Source organism: Genypterus blacodes, unplaced genomic scaffold (assembly GCF_046128005.1).
Source record: "Genypterus blacodes isolate CSIRO-AG114 ecotype Tasmania unplaced genomic scaffold, CSIRO-AGI_Gbla_v1 ptg000037l_1, whole genome shotgun sequence".
Taxonomy (NCBI): Eukaryota; Metazoa; Chordata; class Actinopteri; order Ophidiiformes; family Ophidiidae; genus Genypterus; species Genypterus blacodes.
In genome coordinates, this window is record NW_027466850.1 from 372,690 (window position 1) to 393,919 (window position 21,230).

Genomic DNA, 21,230 nt, shown 5'->3' on the forward strand with positions numbered 1-21,230 from the left:
GGTAACTCAGGCAGGTGACAGCTGAGGCAGCAGTGAAAGATCGCGGAGCGTGAACGCAGCACCACACACAACAGAACGTCACTAGACAGTTCGGTCTGATTAAAGCCACTTCGCTGTTGTTGTTTATAAGTTTTTATTTTAACCATTTTTAACTGACCGCCTGTCTTCTGCTGTTTGCTGCACACAAGCCAGCTAGCCCTGCGCGGATAACATTAGCCTCTGACGTGAAATACTACGGAGGCACTTGGACGGGACTGCACGGCTGCTCGTGTCCAGGTATCGTCACACACGCTCCGCCAAAATGTCAGACACGGCCGGGGAGGCAAAGCTGGAAGTGAAACAGGCCAGCAAGGAGGTGAAGGAGAGCGAAAACGTGGCGGAAAAGTACTCCGCTATGACCGTGAGCAAGAACAGCGACATGAACATGGGAGAGCTGTCGTCCGCCTTCAGCGCGGTGCCCACACACAAACCTGTGAAGAAGGTAAGAGTTAGTGATGAGCAAAGTGATGTCACGATAATCACCGATTTACCCTGTAACCTGTCTAATACGAACAACTTTAATGTTGGGGAACAATATTGCCCTATATTTGTCACAACGTTACTTATTACTGAGGTGCTATTCATCACCTTAATCTTTAGCTTTCCTTGACATGACCTTCGGAGTGTAATTCTATTTGTTTTGGTCATGGAATGCAACATGGCACTTATAAACTTTGACACATTGACAATAGAAACATACACATAAATAGGCATAACCCAAAATGATAACATGTACGATCACATACATCACGACATACAGAATGCTGCTCATGGTGTGGTATTTAACGCCATTCCATTTAGCATTCCACATCCACTGCATACCTGCACAGAGGGTTTGTTCAGTTATTATCTTGACTTTATTTATAGTTTGGTGCAGTGGGGAGGTGATTCAGAACTGGACAGAACTTGAGGCAATATTTCTATCTATTTTAGACTACAGATAATCCAGCATCTACCCTCTGCTGCTACTTTAAATTCTTCTTAATATCATAAAAATGTATGATAGATCAGTCCAGTGTGCTAGTAACATAATCACCATGTATTAAAATGTAGGTATTACAAATTGATACTAATTCATTATTTTAAACCTTGAATGCGTCTGAGATGAGTATCAAAATGATGCAGCTTGAGTTTGGATGACGGAACAAATACAAGTGTTTGATGAAGCAGCCAATCACATAAATCAACAAGAAGTGAGAAGTCATAGGATTCCACGGTGCTGACTATAGTGTACACTGTAAAGTAGTAACTAGTGGGAACTAGAAAGGCATGCAAACCAGTAATCTATTAAGTGATCGACAGAAAGTCCTCGTTCCAAATTAACATCCCCTCTACAACGAGTTTCAAGTAAAAGATAAGCAATGTGGGAATTGTGACACGTAAGCAACCTGAAATCCTGCAGAGCACAACGGAATCAAACTGTATGCAGTGTTTTTCCCATATTGTTGAAAGATTAGATTGGATTAGCGGAGCTTCCTAAACACTCAGACTAATGTAATTCTGCGGAAACTCAGATTACAATTGAGGTCTCATTTCCCATGCAGGTCTTAAACATGTGCACTGACAAATGACTGTGACTGCTTTTAGAGTTATTGCTCCTGACTCAGTGGAATGCTGCGTGTGTGGGAGGCGTTGTCCCTCTCTCCTATATGTATTAGTAATTACAACATGAAATATAGAAAGTAGAAATTAATGGGTGAATGGGTGATGGAACACAGGATGAGCCTGGAGTGGCTACATTAATGATGCATTGTGGGAGGATGTGTGAAGCAGTGGGATGTATAGTTCTGATGCTTGGTTTATAAAAGTTTGAGTTGTGGCCACATTGCTCGCAAGGATTCTAATTCAGAAGGGTTCAGCTGCCATCGCTTAATTTAGGAAAGAGTAATGTTACGACCAATGTAATACAGCTGCCATATACAGTTACTTAAGCGACACAGTACACACACACAAGTACAATCACGCCCTTATCCACTATTTGATTGTGCTGTAATCTACCTTCACTCACATTTCACACACTGCTCTTAGGGCTCCTTTAGAAGTCATTCGATCGCTGCTTTTGAATGCGTACGACAATGAGCAACAATCTGTTGCTGCCCTCCTTCGCTCATTGACTCACGCTGCCTTTCACCTTTAAGCTGAAGAATTAAACACATTGCACAACTCAAACCTCACAATTGTGTTATGTCCCATTTGTCATCAGTTTGAAGAAGCAGCTGCATCTGAATGTCTGCATTTGACCATTAAGCACTCGCAGTATGATTTGTTTCCTGTAACACTTAAAAGGAAGGCTGCGGTCAAAACAGACACAAGAAGGAAGAAGGAAGAGCTGAATTTAATTTGGAATGGAATGTTTCCACACAGTGAATGGTAATTAGTCAAACTATTGTCAGTGTCTGTCAAAACACAAACACACAAACGCCTCTTTGTCATCTTATGGAGCAAATGCAAACTTTTGCCGTAAACGTCGTCAGCCCAACCTTTGTTGCATCACTCCGACCCTTTTGTATCCTCATTCTCCGTTTGGGTGGAACCTTCACGTGTTGTCTTTTGTTTTGGTTCAGCAATGTGAAGTCAGTACAAACTTGCCTGCGACAGTTTTGTTAATTGCTCGATGTTTAGGTTGAATAGTTATGTTGCTTTGCTTGTTGTTTTAAGATTTTGATGGCTGGAGGAATTATTATCTAATATACGAGAATTATGTCACAGCAGTAATGAATTGATGACATATTTTAATTGGAACTAAATGACTCTTGATAGGTACTGTCCCACTTTCTCATGTAGTCTATGCTTCACCACAGTAAAGAAAGCAGCCGTACTCACAGGAGGCCATGTGGGGTGAGGGGCTACATAAGGCGTCTATACCCCGAGTAACTAATTTTAGCAATCAACTTAACTTGAGACCATCCTAACTGCTGATTAGAGTTTTGTAGACCACCTGGGGATCTTCACACATCACACAACACGCACCCTGATGACCTTAAAACAGCTTAACGGCAGCTTCTTATAAGCTCCTCTCATCTACACCTGCATTTACAGGCAGAATCTTCTACATTCCTGGGGAAGATTGACAGCTTCACCGCAGCGTGTGTTGAATAAACTCAAACAGCAGATTTGTGGCGTCCAAGCTGATATTTACTAACCCACGTTTGGCCAGTCATCAGTTTCTCCTTCTAAATGACCTTTGGACTAAATATCAAAGTTTTATCACAACAAAGGTGAGCGGCTGCAGCTTTGTTTATGAGGCAGGGTCACGTAGGTCAAGTACACACAGTGTTTAATGGACTGCACACCTATACTGAACAACCTATTGTGATGAGTTGAAAGTGGAACTGTTTTTAAAGAAGTATCTGACTAATTACAGTGCAAAGTTTGATCCTTTCTTTGTTAAATTCGCTGTCTTGTCCTGTATTTAGCTTGAACCCTTCGGGGCGAACAAAAAACAAAATCACTCTCACTCCGGCTTTACTGTCCTGCCACCCACACCACTGATCCTGTGCTGGGAAAAATGCAGTGTCTTGTCACCTTAATCTGGAGGAAACAGCTTCTCATTGTTCTACTTGCCATGTTATTTTCACTGGCAGACCTGAACCCAGAAACCGGAGAGTGGCTGGATCAGATCGAAGAACTTGACTCTCATAGAATGACGGGAATGAGGCCAGGTGATATTTATGAGGGTCTCTCTCTCTCTCTCTCTCTCTCTCTCTCTCTCTCTCTCTCTCTCTCTCTCTCTCTCTCTCTCTCTCTCTCTCTCTCTCTCTCTCTCTCTCTCTCTCTCTCTCTCTCATACACTTGAAGAGACAAAGGGCAGAGACGTTTGTAGGCTGGTGGGGTTAAACCTGGGCCAGAAACCTCAGAGTTTTCGAGCCCTGCCAGGAGATCTCCCCGTAGGCGGCGTGGCATGGGAGAAGACAACATGTCCGCTCTGTCACCATCAGCAAAAATAGTTCAGGTTTTACTGCTGCGATGAATAAATCAGCTGACAAGGCATGAAGCTATGCACACACACACACACACACACACACACACACACACACACACACACACACACACACACACACACACACACAACAGAAGCATCAGTTGTCTCCTTTCCCAGATGCACGTGAACGCCCACGCACACAGATGAAGACCTTTACCTTTCAGATAAAGGTCAAAGCCCGGTTCAGTCAACACAAGTCTGTTGAACAATGTAAAAATACAGCACCTAAATATGGATTTCATGGAAATCGGAAAATGCAGGCCTGAACCTGTTCTGACATTCCTCCATCCATTTCCTCTCTGCCAGCTCATCATTCTCTATTTACTGACTTAACAGTGATCTGTCTTGTTTTTACTAACTGTTGTATTTAAGTAATACCAATAATAAAGCCAGTGTGGCCTTCTACACATTGCAGAGATGTTTTGAAATGTTTCCTGGCGTTGCGGTCTTATGACACTTCAAGTATGTGGACTGAAACACTTGCAGGGAGTCTTTAGGAGGAAGTGGTTGTGACACGTGGCCCGCGAGGCAGCGAGGCAAAGACAGAAGCGCCGGCCTTTTGTGACGGGGAGTAGAAAACCAAACTTCTATTTTTAAATCAGCTGATGGAGGATGAGGAGGGAACACGGCCCCTCTGCTGTACAAAGTCCTCCTATGTGTGCTCGTGAGGTAATACAAAGATAGGTCCAGGTTCAGATTCTATGCAGCTGCACACACATATATAAGTGAGAAACAAGGCTGGCTTATGTAACAACTTTAGCTTTAGAGTTTTGTTCCTGGTTCCAGTCCATCTACAGTACAGCAGGTCAGGGCTGAAGCTGTATAAACAAACAAGGTCACAAACTAGGAAAATAACCAAGTGGTCCAACTTGCATTTTTTACTAAAGGAAGGAAGTCAACCTGCTGAACCGAAACGTGAACAAAAAGGTTTCTCACAGCCATTTGTGTGTATTAAATAAATCTGAAACTTGGGACGGGTTCACACCTTCTCGGTTCGTGAACCTGCATATTGTAAACAGGAAATTAACAGTAGTCGAGCTCGGCACAATGAGTCTCGGGTCACACATGAGAGCTGGCTGGAAACAGTACATGAAGGAACAAACAGACATGTTTAAGATATTCTGTCAAAGTTTGAGCGAGGAAGGATTTCAGAGATCAATTCCACATTAAGGTGACCTGAAAACCTACTGAAGGAAATAAAACAAGACACAAGTCGGACTCGAGTGCAGGCGTACGCAAGTGAACTGTGTGTGAAGATGTCCCTCAATCCCTTGTCCTCAAACAGGTTGCCTTTTGTTCCCATCAGCAAATCCAGTTTGTGGAGGACAAGCAGGAGTTCAGCAGGTTCCCCACCAAGGCAGGACGCCGCTCTCTGTCCCGCTCCATCTCTCAGTCGTCCACAGACAGCTACAGCTCCGGTAAGAAACAGAGAAAGGAGTCGGTTTCTTCTTCTTCTTAACTTGACGACGAGCTGTTTGAAAAGCTTCATTTCCCTCACAGCTGCGTCTTACACAGACAGCTCTGATGACGAGACGTCACCACGCGACAGGACGCAGGTCAACTCCAAGGGAAGCAGCGACTTCTGCGTCAAGAACATCAAACAGACCGAATTTGGCCGGCGTGAGATTGAGATAGCAGAACAAGGTAAAGACATAAAGAGCACATGTAGGAGATCACAGTTTGTCGCTGATGCTTAATGCAGCTGTTTTCTCTGTTATATGGAAAACACAACCTTCATTTCATCCTCAGGATTTTTTCATTAACTGGATCAGAGCTTGGGGAGAGATCAGATTTTACATCCTTGGCTCTTTGTCACTCATATCCATCTAACGTCTGCTTGTTTTCAGATATGTCAGCACTGATCTCACTCAGGAAGAGAGCGCAGAGTGAGAAACCCTTGGCAGGAGCCAAAATTGTGGGCTGCACTCACATCACCGCCCAGACTGCAGTAAGATTTCTCTTTGACGTACCAAGCAAATGCCACAATGTGACTATAGATATTTGTCAGCGCTGCTTCCAGTATAACGCAGCTTAAATTGTGAAACATTTGTGGAGGGTGTTGTCCTTCCAGCGACACTCTACTCAAATGAAATGTCTCTGCAGTGCTTCAGGGTTATGACAGACACAACAGACCTTGTTGACTGTAACCTCGGGTGATAAAATGCACTCAGCGTTGGTGATATGCAGTCGTGTTCCATTCCAACTCTTGCTTGCTCGTCTCTGCAGGTGCTGATTGAGACTCTGGTGGCTCTGGGGGCTCAGTGCCGCTGGACCGCGTGTAACATTTACTCTACGCAGAACGAAGTGGCCGCCGCTCTGTCAGAGACTGGTGAGCAGCAGGAAATAAAGATTTACATTTGCCTGGTAGTGCTCTGATAAGCATCACTGAGTATTGTTTTGTTTTGTGCCGCCGCATGGAAATCAATTGCAGAATATATTGTAGTCTATGGTGTTCGCTTTATATGCTGCGCCTTTGCTGTGTGGCCATCTTGTGTCTTTGAAAACCTGGGATACTGTTCAAATATGTTCAATAAACTACTGTAAGATGTCCCTGCTGAGATAACGGGAGGGTGCGCCATTTACTGAAGGCACAACGCTACACGAGCTCTTTATCTGTGGTTGCTACGTGAGGCTTTATTCCTGCCCTGAAGCTTTCACAGCCACGGGGAGTCACAGTGACATCATGGAGACTCGGGGCTCTCTCAAGCTTGGATAATGTTATGAACAAGTCATGCAGAATCTTTATTTTAGGGTTGTGTGTTGTTGTTCTGTGCATAGTCAAATCAAAGTTATGTTTGTAGCCTGATGTTACAGACACTTGTTCCCCTTTTTATGTGTCAGGTGTAGCAGTGTTTGCCTGGAAAGGAGAGTCTGAGGACGACTTCTGGTGGTGCATTGACCGCTGCGTCAACACAGAGGGATGGCAGCCTAACATGGTGCGAGGGAAAGAAAGCTTTTTGATGTGTAAGCACTGCAGATGGTTTAAACACGTATTTCAGCTGTTTCTGTTATCTGTTAGATCCTCGACGACGGAGGAGACTTAACTCACTGGATGTACAAGAAATATCCCAATGTGTTCAAGAAGATCCGAGGGATCGTAGAGGAGAGCGTCACCGGGGTTCACAGGTACTTTACTGTTTGAAAAGACACACAGAGAGACTGAACCACAGGACGTGTAACGACCGCTCTCTTCTTTCCCGTAGGTTGTATCAGCTGTCTAAAGCCGGAAAGCTGTGCGTGCCGGCCATGAACGTCAACGACTCGGTGACGAAGCAGAAGTTTGACAACCTGTACTGCTGCAGAGAGTCCATCCTGGACGGGTAAGTTTCAAGTCTTTACAGCTACGTGGAAAAACCTAATTTGATTCTCCGGTTGGATTCATGTTCCTACAATACTGACTAAAATTCCTAATGTGCATTTGGAGGAACCAGTAGATTAATTTGTCAGTTGATATTATGTAAGCTGATTATCAACAATCTGGAGCTCGGTACACGGAAATGAAGACGAAGGTTCATGTGAGAAGGTTCTGTTTCCTCCAACTGGCACGTTTTAGCTTCAGTCGTGGTCTGGCATCACCGTTCATCCCCGAGTTCTGACGTGAACTCACAAGATTTTTGGCCAAACGTCAAAACGCTGTGGCCGCATTTATATCCCACATTAATATGCAGTCAGTCTCAGTCTGAATAGATTGCCTCCTGTAATATGAGCAGAGCGACAGATGGCATACAAGGACTGTTAGCTTTATTACCCCGCTGTTAATTATCGCGAAAGTATCATATGAATAATCTTTGACTCTTTAACAATGTCTGCACAACCTTGTATGAGGTCAGCGCTTTGTACTCTCACAACGCTCAATCATTCATTGTTCATTCTGTTCTGTTCTGTAATTATCTACCAGCAGTCTGACACCATGAGTCTGATATCACACTTTTGATTTACTTATCCTCACATTAATTTAGATTCTCAGAACAGATGAGCATGTACAAACAAACGAGGACATCTTCTAAACAAAGCGTGTTGTTTTTGTGAGTCAGACGCCTGCTGATGCTCACTAATGCTCGTTTTGCTCAACAGAATCAGTATGTGTTCCCCTTTTTAACGTGTTTCCTGTTTGAGGGGGGGACATCTGCAGAAATAATTGAAACTATGCGGTCACATGAGAATAGCTGTGTTTGTGTCGTTTGAAACCAACAACCATTATGCTGCCATATGGAATTTGCTATTTTTATCCAAAGCAAATTTCTGTTGTTTATCCTTCACTTCTACCAATTCTTCTTCTAATGTTGTGTGTCTTACCTCTCTAGCTTGAAGAGAACCACAGATGTGATGTTTGGAGGCAAACAGGTGGTTGTGTGTGGGTACGGCGAGGTGAGACATTTATGTAAAATTTTAACTATTTTCCAGCTGTGTAGTGGTCAAATTAGTCAAATAGGTAACTGACTGACTGGTAAATGACTGTAGTCTGTTAAGAATGATGACGTGGATTCAGAGTTAGCTCAGCTTTAACAACAGCAGACTCGTTGCATTTAATAACAGAGCCTGGCTGGATTTATATTACAGTGGCTTGTGTTTACATTTTCTGATTAATATTTCTCTGCTGGCGTCAGGGTGTCTGTTGTCATAAAGTATATTGTCCCCTCAGGTCGGGAAGGGTTGCTGCGCTGCTCTTAAGGCTCTGGGCTCCATCGTCTATATCACAGAGATCGATCCCATCTGTGCCCTGCAGGCCTGGTGAGGAAATGATAATATTTCTGTGATGAATGTGTCAAATGTGGAATATGCTTTGCCTGTAAAACCACCTGTCCTCGCTGATATTTGACAGCTCTGTCTCACTCTTTCAGCATGGATGGATTTAGAGTGGTCAAGCTGAACGAGATCATCCGCCATATTGACGTCATCATCACATGCACCGGTAAATCCACCTCAAACCACACTTATGTAGCTACTCATTGATATGCATCCATTATGGCATTGCACTGTATAGTATACTGTATCATTCCATGACGTTCTCTGTTTTTGATGGGGCTGGATGATGATGATGATGATTGTGTCCGTCTTTAGGGAATAAGAACGTTGTGACCAGAGACCAGCTGGACCGGATGAAAAATGGCTCTATTGTCTGCAACATGGGCCACTCCAATACTGAGATTGATGTGGTGAGAATCCCTGAACCTCAATTCAATTATAGAAGAGTGAAGACGTGGCTCCCAGCTGTACTGACTTAGTGTTGGTGCTGTTTGACGTGCTCAAATCCTAATCCTTCAGGACGGGGCGTGATATTTGCTCGTTTTAGAGGCAGACAAAATAGAGAGATTTGATGGTTGACCTTCTCTTCCCTTCCTCCCTCCCAGGCCAGCCTCCGCACCCCTGAGCTCACATGGGAGAGAGTGCGTTCTCAGGTGGATCACATCATTTGGCCCGACGGGAAGAGAGTTATCCTTCTGGCCGAGGTGATTGCTTTAACCCGTATCTCTTTCGACATGTATGCAGGGGAGGGATGAGTGCAGTCTCACGTTCCATTCGTGGAAAAAACATGTGACATCGGCAAATAGCTTCCATGAATGTCGCCTTCTGTCTCTGGATTCCTAATTGATGATCCATGAATAATGCATTAAGTCTCGTGTGTGGAAACAGTAATATCAGCCTACACGTGCCTGGCTAGTGAAAGTAAACAACAGAAAAATAACCAGGATGGATCATTACATGTTCTCTGTACAATACTGTCATTATTAGAACATGTGTTATCTTAAATCAACAAACAATACAAACATTGTTTTAATGAAGTTCAGTGTTTTGTCTCAGATGATTCAGTTGGTAGTTGTTGTGTTTCCGGTCTGTGATGCTTATGTAAGATTGATCCATACAGTATGTGTGACTCCTCGCCTCTATATTAAGCTGTGTCTTCGATTAAAATGTTGTTTGTTTCCTCAGGGTCGTCTCCTGAACCTCAGCTGCTCCACCGTCCCGACCTTTGTCTTGTCCATCACAGCCACCACTCAGGTAACACAAGGCTGGACCCACATCTAGCAGTAAGCGAACACACACATACACACACAGGCATGATAGAGCTGCAGATAACAGCGAGTATTCAAGGTCCGCTCCTCCATTTGCTGTTATTACTTCACCTCCTGATCTCATAATGTCATCAGAGAGAGAAGAAAGCTATCTGAGCCGAGCTTTTCTTCCCATCAGGATGAGATGTGAGAAGTGGCTCGACACGACTTGTAAACCCTCACAGTAATATGATACTTCTCGTCAGGAATGATCGAATATTAGAGTCATCAGAGGCCTGTCCTTTGTGTTTATTGCTGTTTAATGCTTTGTCTATTGATGCATGATGTGCATCCACCCAATATGGTATCACTGATGAATGTTTTTACAGGCCCTGGCCCTCATTGAGCTGTACAATGCCCCTGAGGGACGCTACAAACAGGATGTGTACCTGCTCCCCAAGAAGATGGGTACGTTCTATCAAGTTAACCTTCGGATGGTGTGCGACTAAATTTCCCCCTCAAACTCTTATAAACACTGAAAAATGCTCTCTTGTTTTTAGTTCAAATGTTTAGGATGATCAGAATCTCCTCTGCTGACTCACAGTGTTCACGTGTTCAGAGCACCTTAAATCGCATTCTGAGGTTGATCCTCTTGTGATTTATATTGTTTTTGTATTTTGCTTATTGCAACTTTTCTGTGTATTTTAGATGAATATGTTGCCAGTTTGCATCTGGCTACGTTTGACGCCCACCTCACAGAGCTCAGCGATGAGCAAGCCAAGTACCTGGGCCTCCACAAGAACGGCCCTTTCAAACCAAACTACTACAGGTAACAAACAATCACTGCACACACATACACACACTTACACCGTGCTTGCCAACACAGTGGAACATTCGTTGAATTGTGAGAAAAATAGAGAAAGATATACTGTAGTTTATCATATATGTATATAAGGCATTTCCTAACTTTTCCCTTTTTTCCTTTGCAGGTATTAATCTGCAGGGGAACCACACCTCAGCCAAGCTAAACATCAGAGACAAACGGAAGATTTATATATATTGTATTTTACAGACTCTTCACAGGATGCAAAGCTTCTATTTAGTATTTTATTATTAGCCACAGCAAGTGTCGCTTCACTTGCTGCTCGCAACACAACTTCACATGACACCAGCTGACTAAGCAGTCAGTGTACCTACAGCACTTATACATCTGCTGTAAACAAACACATTTTCAATTCCCACTTTCCATCCAGGCTTGCCTCAAGGTTATTTAGAGTTCTGATAGATTTTGAATTATATATTAATATATTAATGTGCCAAATGTCTGTGCAAGGGAAGGGTTCGTACTGCTGCACTCACTCACTGAATACATTCCATCCAAAACAAGTAGAAGGAACAACGACCTCACATTAACATGCTGCAGATCTGGACGGAAAAGGATGTTTCATACTTTTTGTCACCAGTAAACGTAACAAGGGAGTTTGGAATTGATGTTCGTGAAAGAGCAAGTGTCCACTGCTGAGGTTTCTGTGTCTTGTAATAACGTTAACTGCACCTCAGGGCATTCAGATCTCGATATGTAAATGTGGTTCAACCCAGATCTCTGACCTCTCTGACCTATCTGCATATATTACGTATATTCTGTGTAAACAATACACAAGACACCGACTATATGTTCAGTTTATGTATATAATCCGGTGTGTTTACCTAATAGTAACTGATGAGCCAATCCTATAATGCTGGTTATAGAAGTTTTTCATCATAAACAATAAGACATGCGCTTATTAAACCATTATGATTTCTTTTTAAGGATTTAAACAAAATAAAAGTGTTCTTGCATCACTTAATGTTCCTGGCCTAGACATGGATAAGCGTTGCTGTCAACACATCTTACAAAGCAGTTGTGTTAGTTTTATAAGCATTATCTTGTGCTTTTGCCACATTTCTATTGTATTTCTAATAACTACACTTTGTTTTGCTCTGTTTTCTGCACATTGTAACTGCTTTGCACTTCTCCACACTATTTTTGGACGCTTGTTAAAGGCACAAATCACCATGCTATATATAATTCTCTGTATATACTTGTAATATTTTTAAAGTTACTGATCTTGAGTGATTTTCTTTCAGGCTAAATAGTTAAGTGTGCATGTAGTTGTTGCATCTCACTGAATTTAAAGCTTGAAACACATTTGGACAGGCTGTAATAATGTCCACTTTACGCCATACACTTAGAGCCATACGTGTTCCCTCAGTAACTAATTACCTTTTACAAAACGTGAACTCCTTCCTCAGAGTTACAGATAAATCTTGTTTTGTCTGAGCTTCCTGGTCTTTGTCACATACTCCTGTTTATGCAATAGCAGCCTATACTTTGCTATATGAAGTACTTTCATCTTTGCACTAACAGCTTTAAGGTTTTAGAGCCACGAACATTTGAGTTAGGACATCATTGTCAGCATGATAAGTGCTGTAACCATGGTTACTGGGTAGTTGACAGTGCCTTGTGACTCACATTCACATGTACAATTGTCTTTTTCTTTATGCATAGACACTGTATGGTTGTTACCCAGCATTATACGGTAATTGCTATGCAGCAGCATTAGTTTTTTTCATGTGTCAACATTGTTTTAGTTGTTAAATGGTGGATAGTTTGTGTTTCACAGTACTGAAGTATGCATTCCTGTATGATGGATAACATTGTTGAGACGTTAATAGACGACCTTTACTATGTGTTGTTCGATCTCGATCTGTTCTTTGGTATTCTGTGTTTTTTTTATAATTGATTCTTTTTGTTTTAAATAATAAGCATACTTTTACTCTTAAACTCCTGACAACTGAATGTCTTCTGACTGGAGCGAACAGCTTGACTGTTGTCACATTACAATAAATAAGCAAACCACTGTGATTTAACAGGTCCGCACTCTTGCTGGTTTGAAGTTTTTCATGAGGTGAGTGTTAAATAAATGTGTATTATCTATACAAAGGCATACATTTTCAGTGGTAAAGTATGAAGAACAAATAACAACACAGCTGTCCAGTCTCATGTGAAAGCTTCTGGAGCTTTTATTTCTGTCTCTCTGCCCTCTTTTAGGCCTATATATATACTCTGAACCTCTCAGGGTAAATGGGATAGAATATAGAGCAGATAATGTTGATAAATGCTTTTAACCTCTATTACAAGGAGATAGCACTGCTGCTCACAGTTTGGCTCACTTTCCCCAAACTATGTACATGACACAACATAATTGAGCACATCATCTCAATTATGTTGATTACATACAGCTCAAAAAGTACAGATATATAATTTGAATATTGAGAAATAATAACATGAGGCCCATAAAGAAACAGGTAAGCCACATTCTCAACTTATACTTTGAATAAGACATCCCCCTGTCTGCTCTGTGTGTGTGTGTGTGTGTGTGTGTGTGTGTGTGTGTGTGTGTGTGTGTGTGTGTGTGTGTGTGTGTGCGCGCGTGCGTGCGTTTGTGTGTGTGTGTGTGTTCAAATGGAACAATAACTTTACCTCCAACGTTGCCAGGGTGATGATCTGCCCTGAAACCATATCATATTCTGAAATGTAAAACCGTTGGATCCTATTGGAGAAAAGAAAGTCCTGTTTAAAACACATATGAATACCAGACAAACACAGGAAACAAACTGCAAACCCAGGACAGCTGCCTCCCATGCTGTCTCGCCTACACAGTCTGGTATAATACTGACTAGCTGTGAGTATTAGATCATTTTGACTGTGGGAGAACTGGAGTATGAAGAGAAAACCAATGCATGTAAACAGAAGACATTGATTTCATGCCCGCAGGTCCATCCAGCACCGAAGACCTTTGAAGACCTCAGGCTTGTAAAGCTGTCAGACTAGAAACCGTGTCCAGCCCTGCTTTCTTATTCTCCTCCTGCTGTTTCTTGTTTAGCTCCAGGGCCTGCAGGATCATTTCATCTTTATTATCCTAAAATATGTTAACATAATAAGAAAATAACAAAACAAAGAACCCAAACACATTAGACTCTTCTACTCAATGTACAAAAGAAGGTCATTCTCAGTTAGACTGGAAGAAAATAGAGTTGTTACTGTATATTGTAGCAATGTTTCTGCTGAAAGGTTAAGCAAATAATACAAATAATGGATTTTGGAATGATCACAAATAAACATAAATAATTATAATATTCTTTTTAAATATTTGAGCATTTATTATTTGAATACTTATGCTATCTTTTCGCTTGAGTCTTGGATGTTTGGATGCCACTACATGTTTTAAAATACACCTTTATTGGCAGTTGTTGGGTTAAACTTCTTTCTTGTTTGTGCGCGGCTGCAGGTCACGCACTCACGCTACTCTCGAACACGATTCCTTCTCGCGAGAGTTCACATGCGCCTGTAAAGAAAATATGGACGGTGGGAACGGTAGCGGGCTGCCTGTCAACAATAAACAGAGAGCAATGCTGCCGAACAAAAGCAGGGGAGAATTTATCCGCAACCAAAGGAAAGACTCAGAGGTAAGAGTCAGAGATGAGACTTTATATTTACTCACAATAATAAAGTGTCAAACTGCTCGGAGCGCAGAGAGCAGGCCCGCTTTAGCACCGAGCTAGCTAGCACCCTGCGAAAATCTGACACAACACAGTAAAACTACTCGAGCTACGGGGTTTCTTGACTTCTCTAGTAACTTTCTTACGTTTGTCGTGACGTGTTAAGTGATGTTGACGCAAGGGCACTCACAGTTTAGCGGTTTGAGGCTGGCTAATGGTAAACTAGCATCGGGCCAGTGTCGAGAGTGTGAGGACCTGTTGACAAGTCTGTTCGATCAGGCCTGTATTGACGTACTCAGTGTACATATCGGCCGTGGGGATGTCATAGTTCCACAAATCAAAGCGATCTGAGTGACTGAAAGCCAACCAGTGCAGGGGAAGGTGTGCAATGGATTCTGTGGTGCCCCTCGAAATCCAAATAAGGGGGCAAATAATGGTACTATTTATAACTGAATGTAATGTAGTAACTGTGTGTGAAATAAGTCTGGATTTTCAATGTAAATGCACTAAGTTTAACTGAATCGTAGGGCTTGTGTAAAGTTGCAGTGTGTACTTTGGCTGGTGATTCATTTTCTTGCTGTGATCATTACCTGAGGGCTTCAAACACACAAGTCATCCACTGCCATATAGTCATCTCACCAATGTTAAACCTGCTGTAAGTGTTGAAATAGTGTGTTGCTCAATCGACAACTAGATCCACCCTATAATACTACTAGTCTCACTGCTACCATTGTCAATATTATTACAGCTTACAGCCACACAGAGCAATTCACCCATACAATAAAGTGCATGTATAAGTAATAGTGAGCAAAATGTGCAATAAAAATGCTGTGGAAATGTCAAAAAATTAAAACTATACACTGAATATATCAATCAAAGTACAGTTGTGTATAAAGGTACGCTGAGGGAGTCATTTCTTTGGTAATGAAGGCTTAAATGTGTGTTAAATGTGTTGTGCACAGGGGCTGTGTGAGTCTCCAGACCTGGAGTTTGAATACTCGGATACAGACAAGTGGGCGTCAGAGCTGTCAGGTGTGTGACATTTTGTTTCTGCCTTTCAGAACATGCAACCTTTTGCATATTTGCCTTTAATATGGATTCTTCTGTTTGTTCCAGAGCTCTACAGTTACACTGAAGGACCAGAGTTTACTCTTAACAGGAAGTGCTTTGAGGATGAATTCACACCTCATGGTTGGTATAAATAAATGATACACATACTTGATAAAATCATAACAAATGAGTCATGTATGTATATTGTAGCTCAACCTGTCTGCCTCTGTGTGTCAGTGTCTGAGAAGAGGTGGACAGAGCTGGATGCAGCTCAGCACAGAGCTCACGCAATGCGTCTGTTGGACAATCTGGAAGTGATCGCCCGGGAGAAGAGGTTAAAGGTCGCCCGAGCCATTCTCTACATGGCCCAAGGTGAGCCACCATCACTTCATACTGTTTGAAGATGAAGTGACGTCTAAGACAATCCAGTTCTCTGCATGGGGGCATTGATTTAAACAAGTGTGTTCTGTTTCTGTCTAGGAACCTTTGCTGAGTGCAGCTCAGAGGTGGAGGTGCAGTACTGGATGAGATACAACATCTTCCTGCTGCTGGACGTGGGGACCTTCTCTGCTCTAGTGGAACTGCTCAACATGGAGATTGAGTATGTCCCCTGCTGGTTAGCTCACCTTGCCTTAGCTGACCCAAATCTTCAAACTCAATCCTGCAAGATTAGTTTAGAAAGCATGCAGTGACAATAGAAGAAGAAGAATCATCACTTATCACTCATTTGCTTTGATCTCTTTCAGTAACAGTGCTGCGTGTAGTAGTGCTGTACGGAAACCAGCCATCTCCCTGGCTGACAGCACAGACCTGAGGGTGCTGCTTAACATCATGTACCTCATGGTGGAGACCATTCAGCAGGACGACCCGGCAGACAAGCCTGAGTGGAAGGCCATCAGGGAGACCTTCAAAGCAGAGCTGGGTACGCCTAATAATCCAGCCTCAAGAAGGTATCAATGATGTCATCGGGATGCACCGTCTTAACTCTTCCCTTCCCAACTCTCTCATCCAGGAGCGCCGCTCTTCAACAACGAGCCCATCTCTGTCATGCTGTTTGGTATGGTGACCAAGTTCTGCAGTGGCCACGCCCCTCACTTCCCAATGAAGAAGGTCCTATTACTGTTGTGGAAGAGTATACTGGTAAGATTCCACTGCAATTCCGCTTAGCGCTCTCGCTGAATTCTTGTCAGATGATATTACAAACAAAAGCAGAATGAGGGGTTGAAATAAAAGAATCCCCCTTCTGTTTCAGTTCACGCTTGGAGGTTTTGAGCAGCTCCTGAGCATAAAGGTGCACAAACGCGAGGAGCTGCGTCTGCCCCCGCTCCCGGAGGACAGCATTCGCGTCATTCGGAGCATGAGGGCCGCGTCGCCGCCCGCCTCGGCGTCCGACCTCATCGAGCAGCAGCAGAAACGGGCGCGTCGAGAACACAAGGTAGGCATTACAGCTGATTACAGGCAGATGTGATGCATGTTTTGTTCAGCTCCATTCATTCACACTTCTTTCCTCACACAGGGCCTAATCAAACAGGACAACCTGGACGCCTTCAACGAAAAGGACCCCTACAAGGCCGATGATTCTCGCGAGGATGAAGACGACAACGACGACAACGACAACTCCATGGAGCCGGAGACTTTCCCGCTGGAGAGGGACGAGGTCATGCCTCCGCCCATCCCTCATCCTCCGTCAGAGAGAGTGTCCTTCCCTAAGGGGCTGCCGTGGGCTCCTAAAGTCAGGTACATGCTTTTCAGAGACACACTGGGTGAAAAGCTGAAACGTCCACACATCTGTTGTGCGTTTTGGAGACTATAGGATGGTCAGGTTTGTGTGTGTGTGTGATGATTTCGCCCTTGCTCCAACAGGGAAAAGGACATTGAAAACTTTCTGGAGTCGAGTCGAAGTAAATTCATCGGTTACACGCTTGGAAGGTGAGTTTCCATCTTTGACACACACAGTGCAAACACACCTCTGACTGAGAGATGTGGGCAATCCTGATGTTTGTCTTTGTCCATGTCTCAGTGATACAGATACAGTCGTTGGCTTGCCGAGGCCGATCCACGAGAGCATCAGGACGTTAAAGCAGGTATTGCATTGCAGAATATGTTAGAGCTTTTGGGGGTGACTTTGGAAGAGCTTATAAACCTATTGGTTCTCATTTCAGCACAAATACGTCTCCATCGCTGAGATCCAGATTTTGAAAGAGGAGGAGTTTCAGAAGACTCCTTTATCTGGGGTAAGTGTCAACAAATCTGAACATCAAGTCTTCCTGTATGACATCATCCAGACACCATGCAGTAATAAGATGCACTGAATTCATCGAGCAGAGGCTGAGGTGTTTCTGTCTTAACGCATCATCTGTCTTCTTCTGCTGTTCTCTTTCCCGTGTCAGGGTGAGGAGGAGGTGGACACATCCTCCACAGAGCTGCTTTATCAGGGGATTCTGCCCAGTTTGCCTCAGTATATGGTGAGTGATTTACTCTATATGTTTGATAATCATCCACTGTGTCCAATGAAACCTTAAAGTGAATCTAATGAAAGCATCGTGTCAAGACTTCCTCTTCTTTGTAAATAATTGGTATTGCGTCTCCCTGAATGTCAGATCGCCCTGCTGAAGATCCTGCTGGCAGCGGCGCCGACCTCCAAAGCCAAGACGGACTCCATCAACATCCTGGCCGACGTGCTCCCTGAGGAGATGCCGTAAGTGACGGGGCCGCCCTCCCCTTTTCCTCCTAACAGCTCAGTTGCGATTGACTTTTGGGAGTATTCATGACATCCCAGACTATTTCAGTGTTGCTTTCCTCCTCGTGAAACAGGAGCGTGGCACCGAATGAATCCTACAAGGTCATGTGTTACAGTGTAGGTGTAAACAAAGATGTAAAGAGAGCAGTGAGGTGTTGAAGGTTTGGATCTCTGATGTGACTGAGCGTGTCTTTGCGTCTGTGCAGGACCACGGTGCTGCAGAGCATGAAGCTCGGTGTTGATGTGAATCGACACAAAGAGATCATCGTGAAGGCCATCTCTGCCATCCTGCTGCTGCTGCTCAAACACTTCAAACTCAACCACATCTACCAGGTTTGCACTCACATTTCAGTGTCGGAATGAACGGTGTGAGATTAAGCAGAAACAGAACATTAACTTTTGGACATACTCTCCTTCTCTGTGGTAGTTTGAGTATATGGCTCAGCACCTGGTGTTTGCCAACTGCATTCCCCTCATTCTGAAGTTCTTCAACCAGAACATCATGTCTTACATCACAGCAAAGAACAGGTACGCTTCACCACCCTGTGTTCTTAAATCATGATCAAATGACACTGAACTGCCTGTGATTCCTGTTGCTTCACTGCCGTCTCTCTCTCTCTCTCTCTCTGCCCCCTCCACAGTATTTCAGTACTCGACTTCCCTTACTGTGTGGTCCATGAGCTCCCAGAGTTAACTGCAGAGAGTTTGGTACGTCTCCGTTTTGTAGCTGTAACCGTCCGGGTGTCAGAAGTTGCTCCACACGCTCGATGCTGAATAGTTTTATCTGATATTCTGTTACAGGAAGCGGGAGACAACAATCAATTTTGTTGGAGGAATCTGTTTTCCTGTATTAACCTGCTGAGGATCCTGAACAAACTGACCAAGTGGAAACACTCCAGAACCATGGTGAGGACACCTAACAGACACCATGACAGATACATGTAGTAGAGTTAGGGTTGGTTAAGAACATACACAGGTATCGCTGTGGAAAGACTTTTGGTTCTCAAAAATCCCTCTTTTTCTCTCCCAGATGCTGGTGGTCTTCAAGTCTGCTCCCATCCTGAAGAGGGCGCTGAAGGTCAAGCAGGCCATGATGCAGCTCTACGTCCTCAAACTGCTCAAAGTGCAAACCAAATATCTGGGGCGTCAGTGGAGGAAAAGCAACATGAAGACCATGTCTGCCATCTATCAGAAAGTCCGTCATCGCCTCAACGACGACTGGGCGTACGGGAACGGTGAGTCCACTTATGGAGTTGTTTGTGTGAGATGAGTGTTATTGTGCATAGCCAGTTTGTTGTTTGTGTCCCAGATTGGACTGAACACGAATTGCTTTTTTTGCCGGCTGCAGATCTGGACGCTCGCCCGTGGGACTTCCAGGCGGAAGAGTGTGCCCTGCGCGCCAACATCGAACGCTTCAACAGTCGCCGCTACGACAAGAACCACACCAACCCCGACTTCCTGCCTGTGGACAACTGTCTGCAAAGCGTCCTGGGGCAACGGGTGGACCTGCCGGAGGACTTTCAAATGAACTATGACCTCTGGTTGGAACGCGAGGTGTTCTCCAAGCCTATTTCCTGGGAAGAGCTGCTGCAGTGAGAACGCTTTCTTTCTTTTTTTTCCCCGCTCCTTCTTTTTAAACAATGACTCAAGCAGGAGATCAAACAAACCACAAACACACATGATGAAGCGCTGATCAAAGCAGTGTGTTACATGTTCTGTACAGGCTGAGAGATAATGGATTTAACCCTCTGAAGTCACACTGGTGTCGACTTCACCCACAGCCTCTGCATCACAGACGGATCAGCGCCGATTCACAGTTTGGTTTCGACCAAACGCATCACGTGACGAACTATCGCCGCTAGGATATTCAGCATTATTGTAATTCCACGTCCCTTTTTATCAGCATTCTCTGTCATCATGTCCTCCCCCGCACTAACCCCACATATAGAAACCAACCCCGCACCTTCCATGGACCCAAACCCCTCGACTGTACATACCTATACAGGAATTTGCTCCGTGTGCTTCGTACCTGCTGGTCAGTAACTTTGGATTCTTCAAGCACTACAGTATAATGTGTTCACTCTCTTCATTCAGCTCTTTAGAATAAGGTTTTTTTGAATATTAACTTGTAAGACTCAGAGGAAGGTGTGTGTGAGTGTTTGCATCCCGGTTACTGAAACACACTCCCATAAAGCATCAAGCAGTATTTCCTGTCGCTGGTTGTCTCTTGAATGAAGTCATAACATTATGAAAACATTCCTTAGGTTACATCTTAATTCAGAGATGAATGGAATGAGCGGTCTTCAAATCTCTGTGTGTAAAATTCAAAGATATGTATTACTTTGAAATCCCTTTCCGTGTTCCACAGCAGTTAGAATTGACTTTTTATTTGCATTATTCTGTTATTTATTCAACTGCTCCCACCCCGGGACATCTGGAACAGTCGAGACATTCGCTCAATCATATGGTCGCGGAATTATAGCCTTAAATTCTGAGTGATATAAATGTATTGTTAAGACAGTCAAACTTAATCTTGCCCTATCTGGTTGTCTTGGTTACATATAATTTGGGTGTGTGAATGTGAAAAACAAACTAGACGCTCCCTACTTAAGTATTGACCCTTAAAATTAAAGATCTGTGCAGCTTCATTAATCAACACACAGATTTCTGGACTTGGAAAGGCCTCAAAGTTTAAAGTTATAGTTTTCTCTCCCTCTGTTTCTTTTCTATGTTTTAACTTTGGTTGTTTTGCTTTACTTTTAAGGTGATGAAAATGGGAAAATATAAATTGTAAAACGTATTTATCTTGGCTTTTGTCACTGTTTTACATCAATTGAAATACTGTAATAAAACGATACTGTCATAGCTGCGTGTGTGTGTTGTG

The 21,230-nt window shown here is 43.4% G+C and overlaps 2 protein-coding genes across 8 annotated transcripts; both read left to right on the forward strand.

Moving 5' to 3' along the window:
• Nucleotides 1-10: 10 nt before the first annotated feature.
• LOC142996288 (S-adenosylhomocysteine hydrolase-like protein 1) lies at nt 11-12,924 on the forward strand. Of its 7 annotated transcripts, none has more exons than XM_076147236.1 (17): nt 11-481; nt 5,307-5,439; nt 5,537-5,665; nt 5,869-5,969; nt 6,248-6,350; nt 6,863-6,957; nt 7,041-7,147; nt 7,225-7,341; nt 8,326-8,389; nt 8,664-8,752; nt 8,863-8,933; nt 9,083-9,177; nt 9,373-9,471; nt 9,953-10,021; nt 10,404-10,482; nt 10,723-10,843; nt 11,004-12,924. In XM_076147236.1, exons 1-17 carry the CDS (start codon nt 302-304, stop codon nt 11,008-11,010), a joined length of 1,659 nt encoding a protein of 552 aa, XP_076003351.1. In that variant the 5' UTR covers nt 11-301; the 3' UTR covers nt 11,011-12,924. The 7 variants fall into 7 exon arrangements, with proteins under 7 accessions (XP_076003351.1, XP_076003350.1, XP_076003352.1 ...); XM_076147234.1 differs by having other exon boundaries at nt 12-481; nt 5,522-5,665; XM_076147238.1 differs by having other exon boundaries at nt 12-481; nt 5,328-5,439; nt 5,522-5,665.
• A 1,439-nt stretch (nt 12,925-14,363) lies between these two features.
• Nucleotides 14,364-21,211, forward strand: strip1 (striatin interacting protein 1). The gene is made up of 20 exons (XM_076147256.1): nt 14,364-14,523; nt 15,519-15,588; nt 15,673-15,747; nt 15,844-15,978; nt 16,087-16,207; nt 16,353-16,528; nt 16,619-16,746; nt 16,859-17,041; nt 17,123-17,343; nt 17,470-17,535; nt 17,627-17,690; nt 17,769-17,840; nt 17,997-18,071; nt 18,207-18,304; nt 18,553-18,679; nt 18,774-18,874; nt 18,988-19,054; nt 19,148-19,252; nt 19,377-19,581; nt 19,695-21,211. Exons 1-20 carry the CDS (start codon nt 14,416-14,418, stop codon nt 19,940-19,942), a joined length of 2,445 nt encoding a protein of 814 aa, XP_076003371.1. The 5' UTR covers nt 14,364-14,415; the 3' UTR covers nt 19,943-21,211.
• Nucleotides 21,212-21,230: the final 19 nt, after the last annotated feature.

Excerpts from the sequence above, each read along its gene's own strand:
- strip1 (XM_076147256.1), top strand. The coding sequence starts at position 14,416 with ATGGACGGTGGGAACGGTAGCGGGCTGCCTGTCAACAATAAACAGAGA. Across the intron at positions 16,747-16,858 it reads TGTTGTGGAAGAGTATACTG|TTCACGCTTGGAGGTTTTGA; the intron begins GTAAGATTCCAC and ends CTTCTGTTTCAG. Across the intron at positions 18,305-18,552 it reads GTGCTCCCTGAGGAGATGCC|GACCACGGTGCTGCAGAGCA; the intron begins GTAAGTGACGGG and ends GCGTCTGTGCAG.
- LOC142996288 (XM_076147234.1), top strand. The coding sequence starts at position 302 with ATGTCAGACACGGCCGGGGAGGCAAAGCTGGAAGTGAAACAGGCCAGC. Across the intron at positions 5,666-5,868 it reads GATTGAGATAGCAGAACAAG|ATATGTCAGCACTGATCTCA; the intron begins GTAAAGACATAA and ends GCTTGTTTTCAG. Across the intron at positions 6,351-6,862 it reads CGCCGCTCTGTCAGAGACTG|GTGTAGCAGTGTTTGCCTGG; the intron begins GTGAGCAGCAGG and ends TTTATGTGTCAG.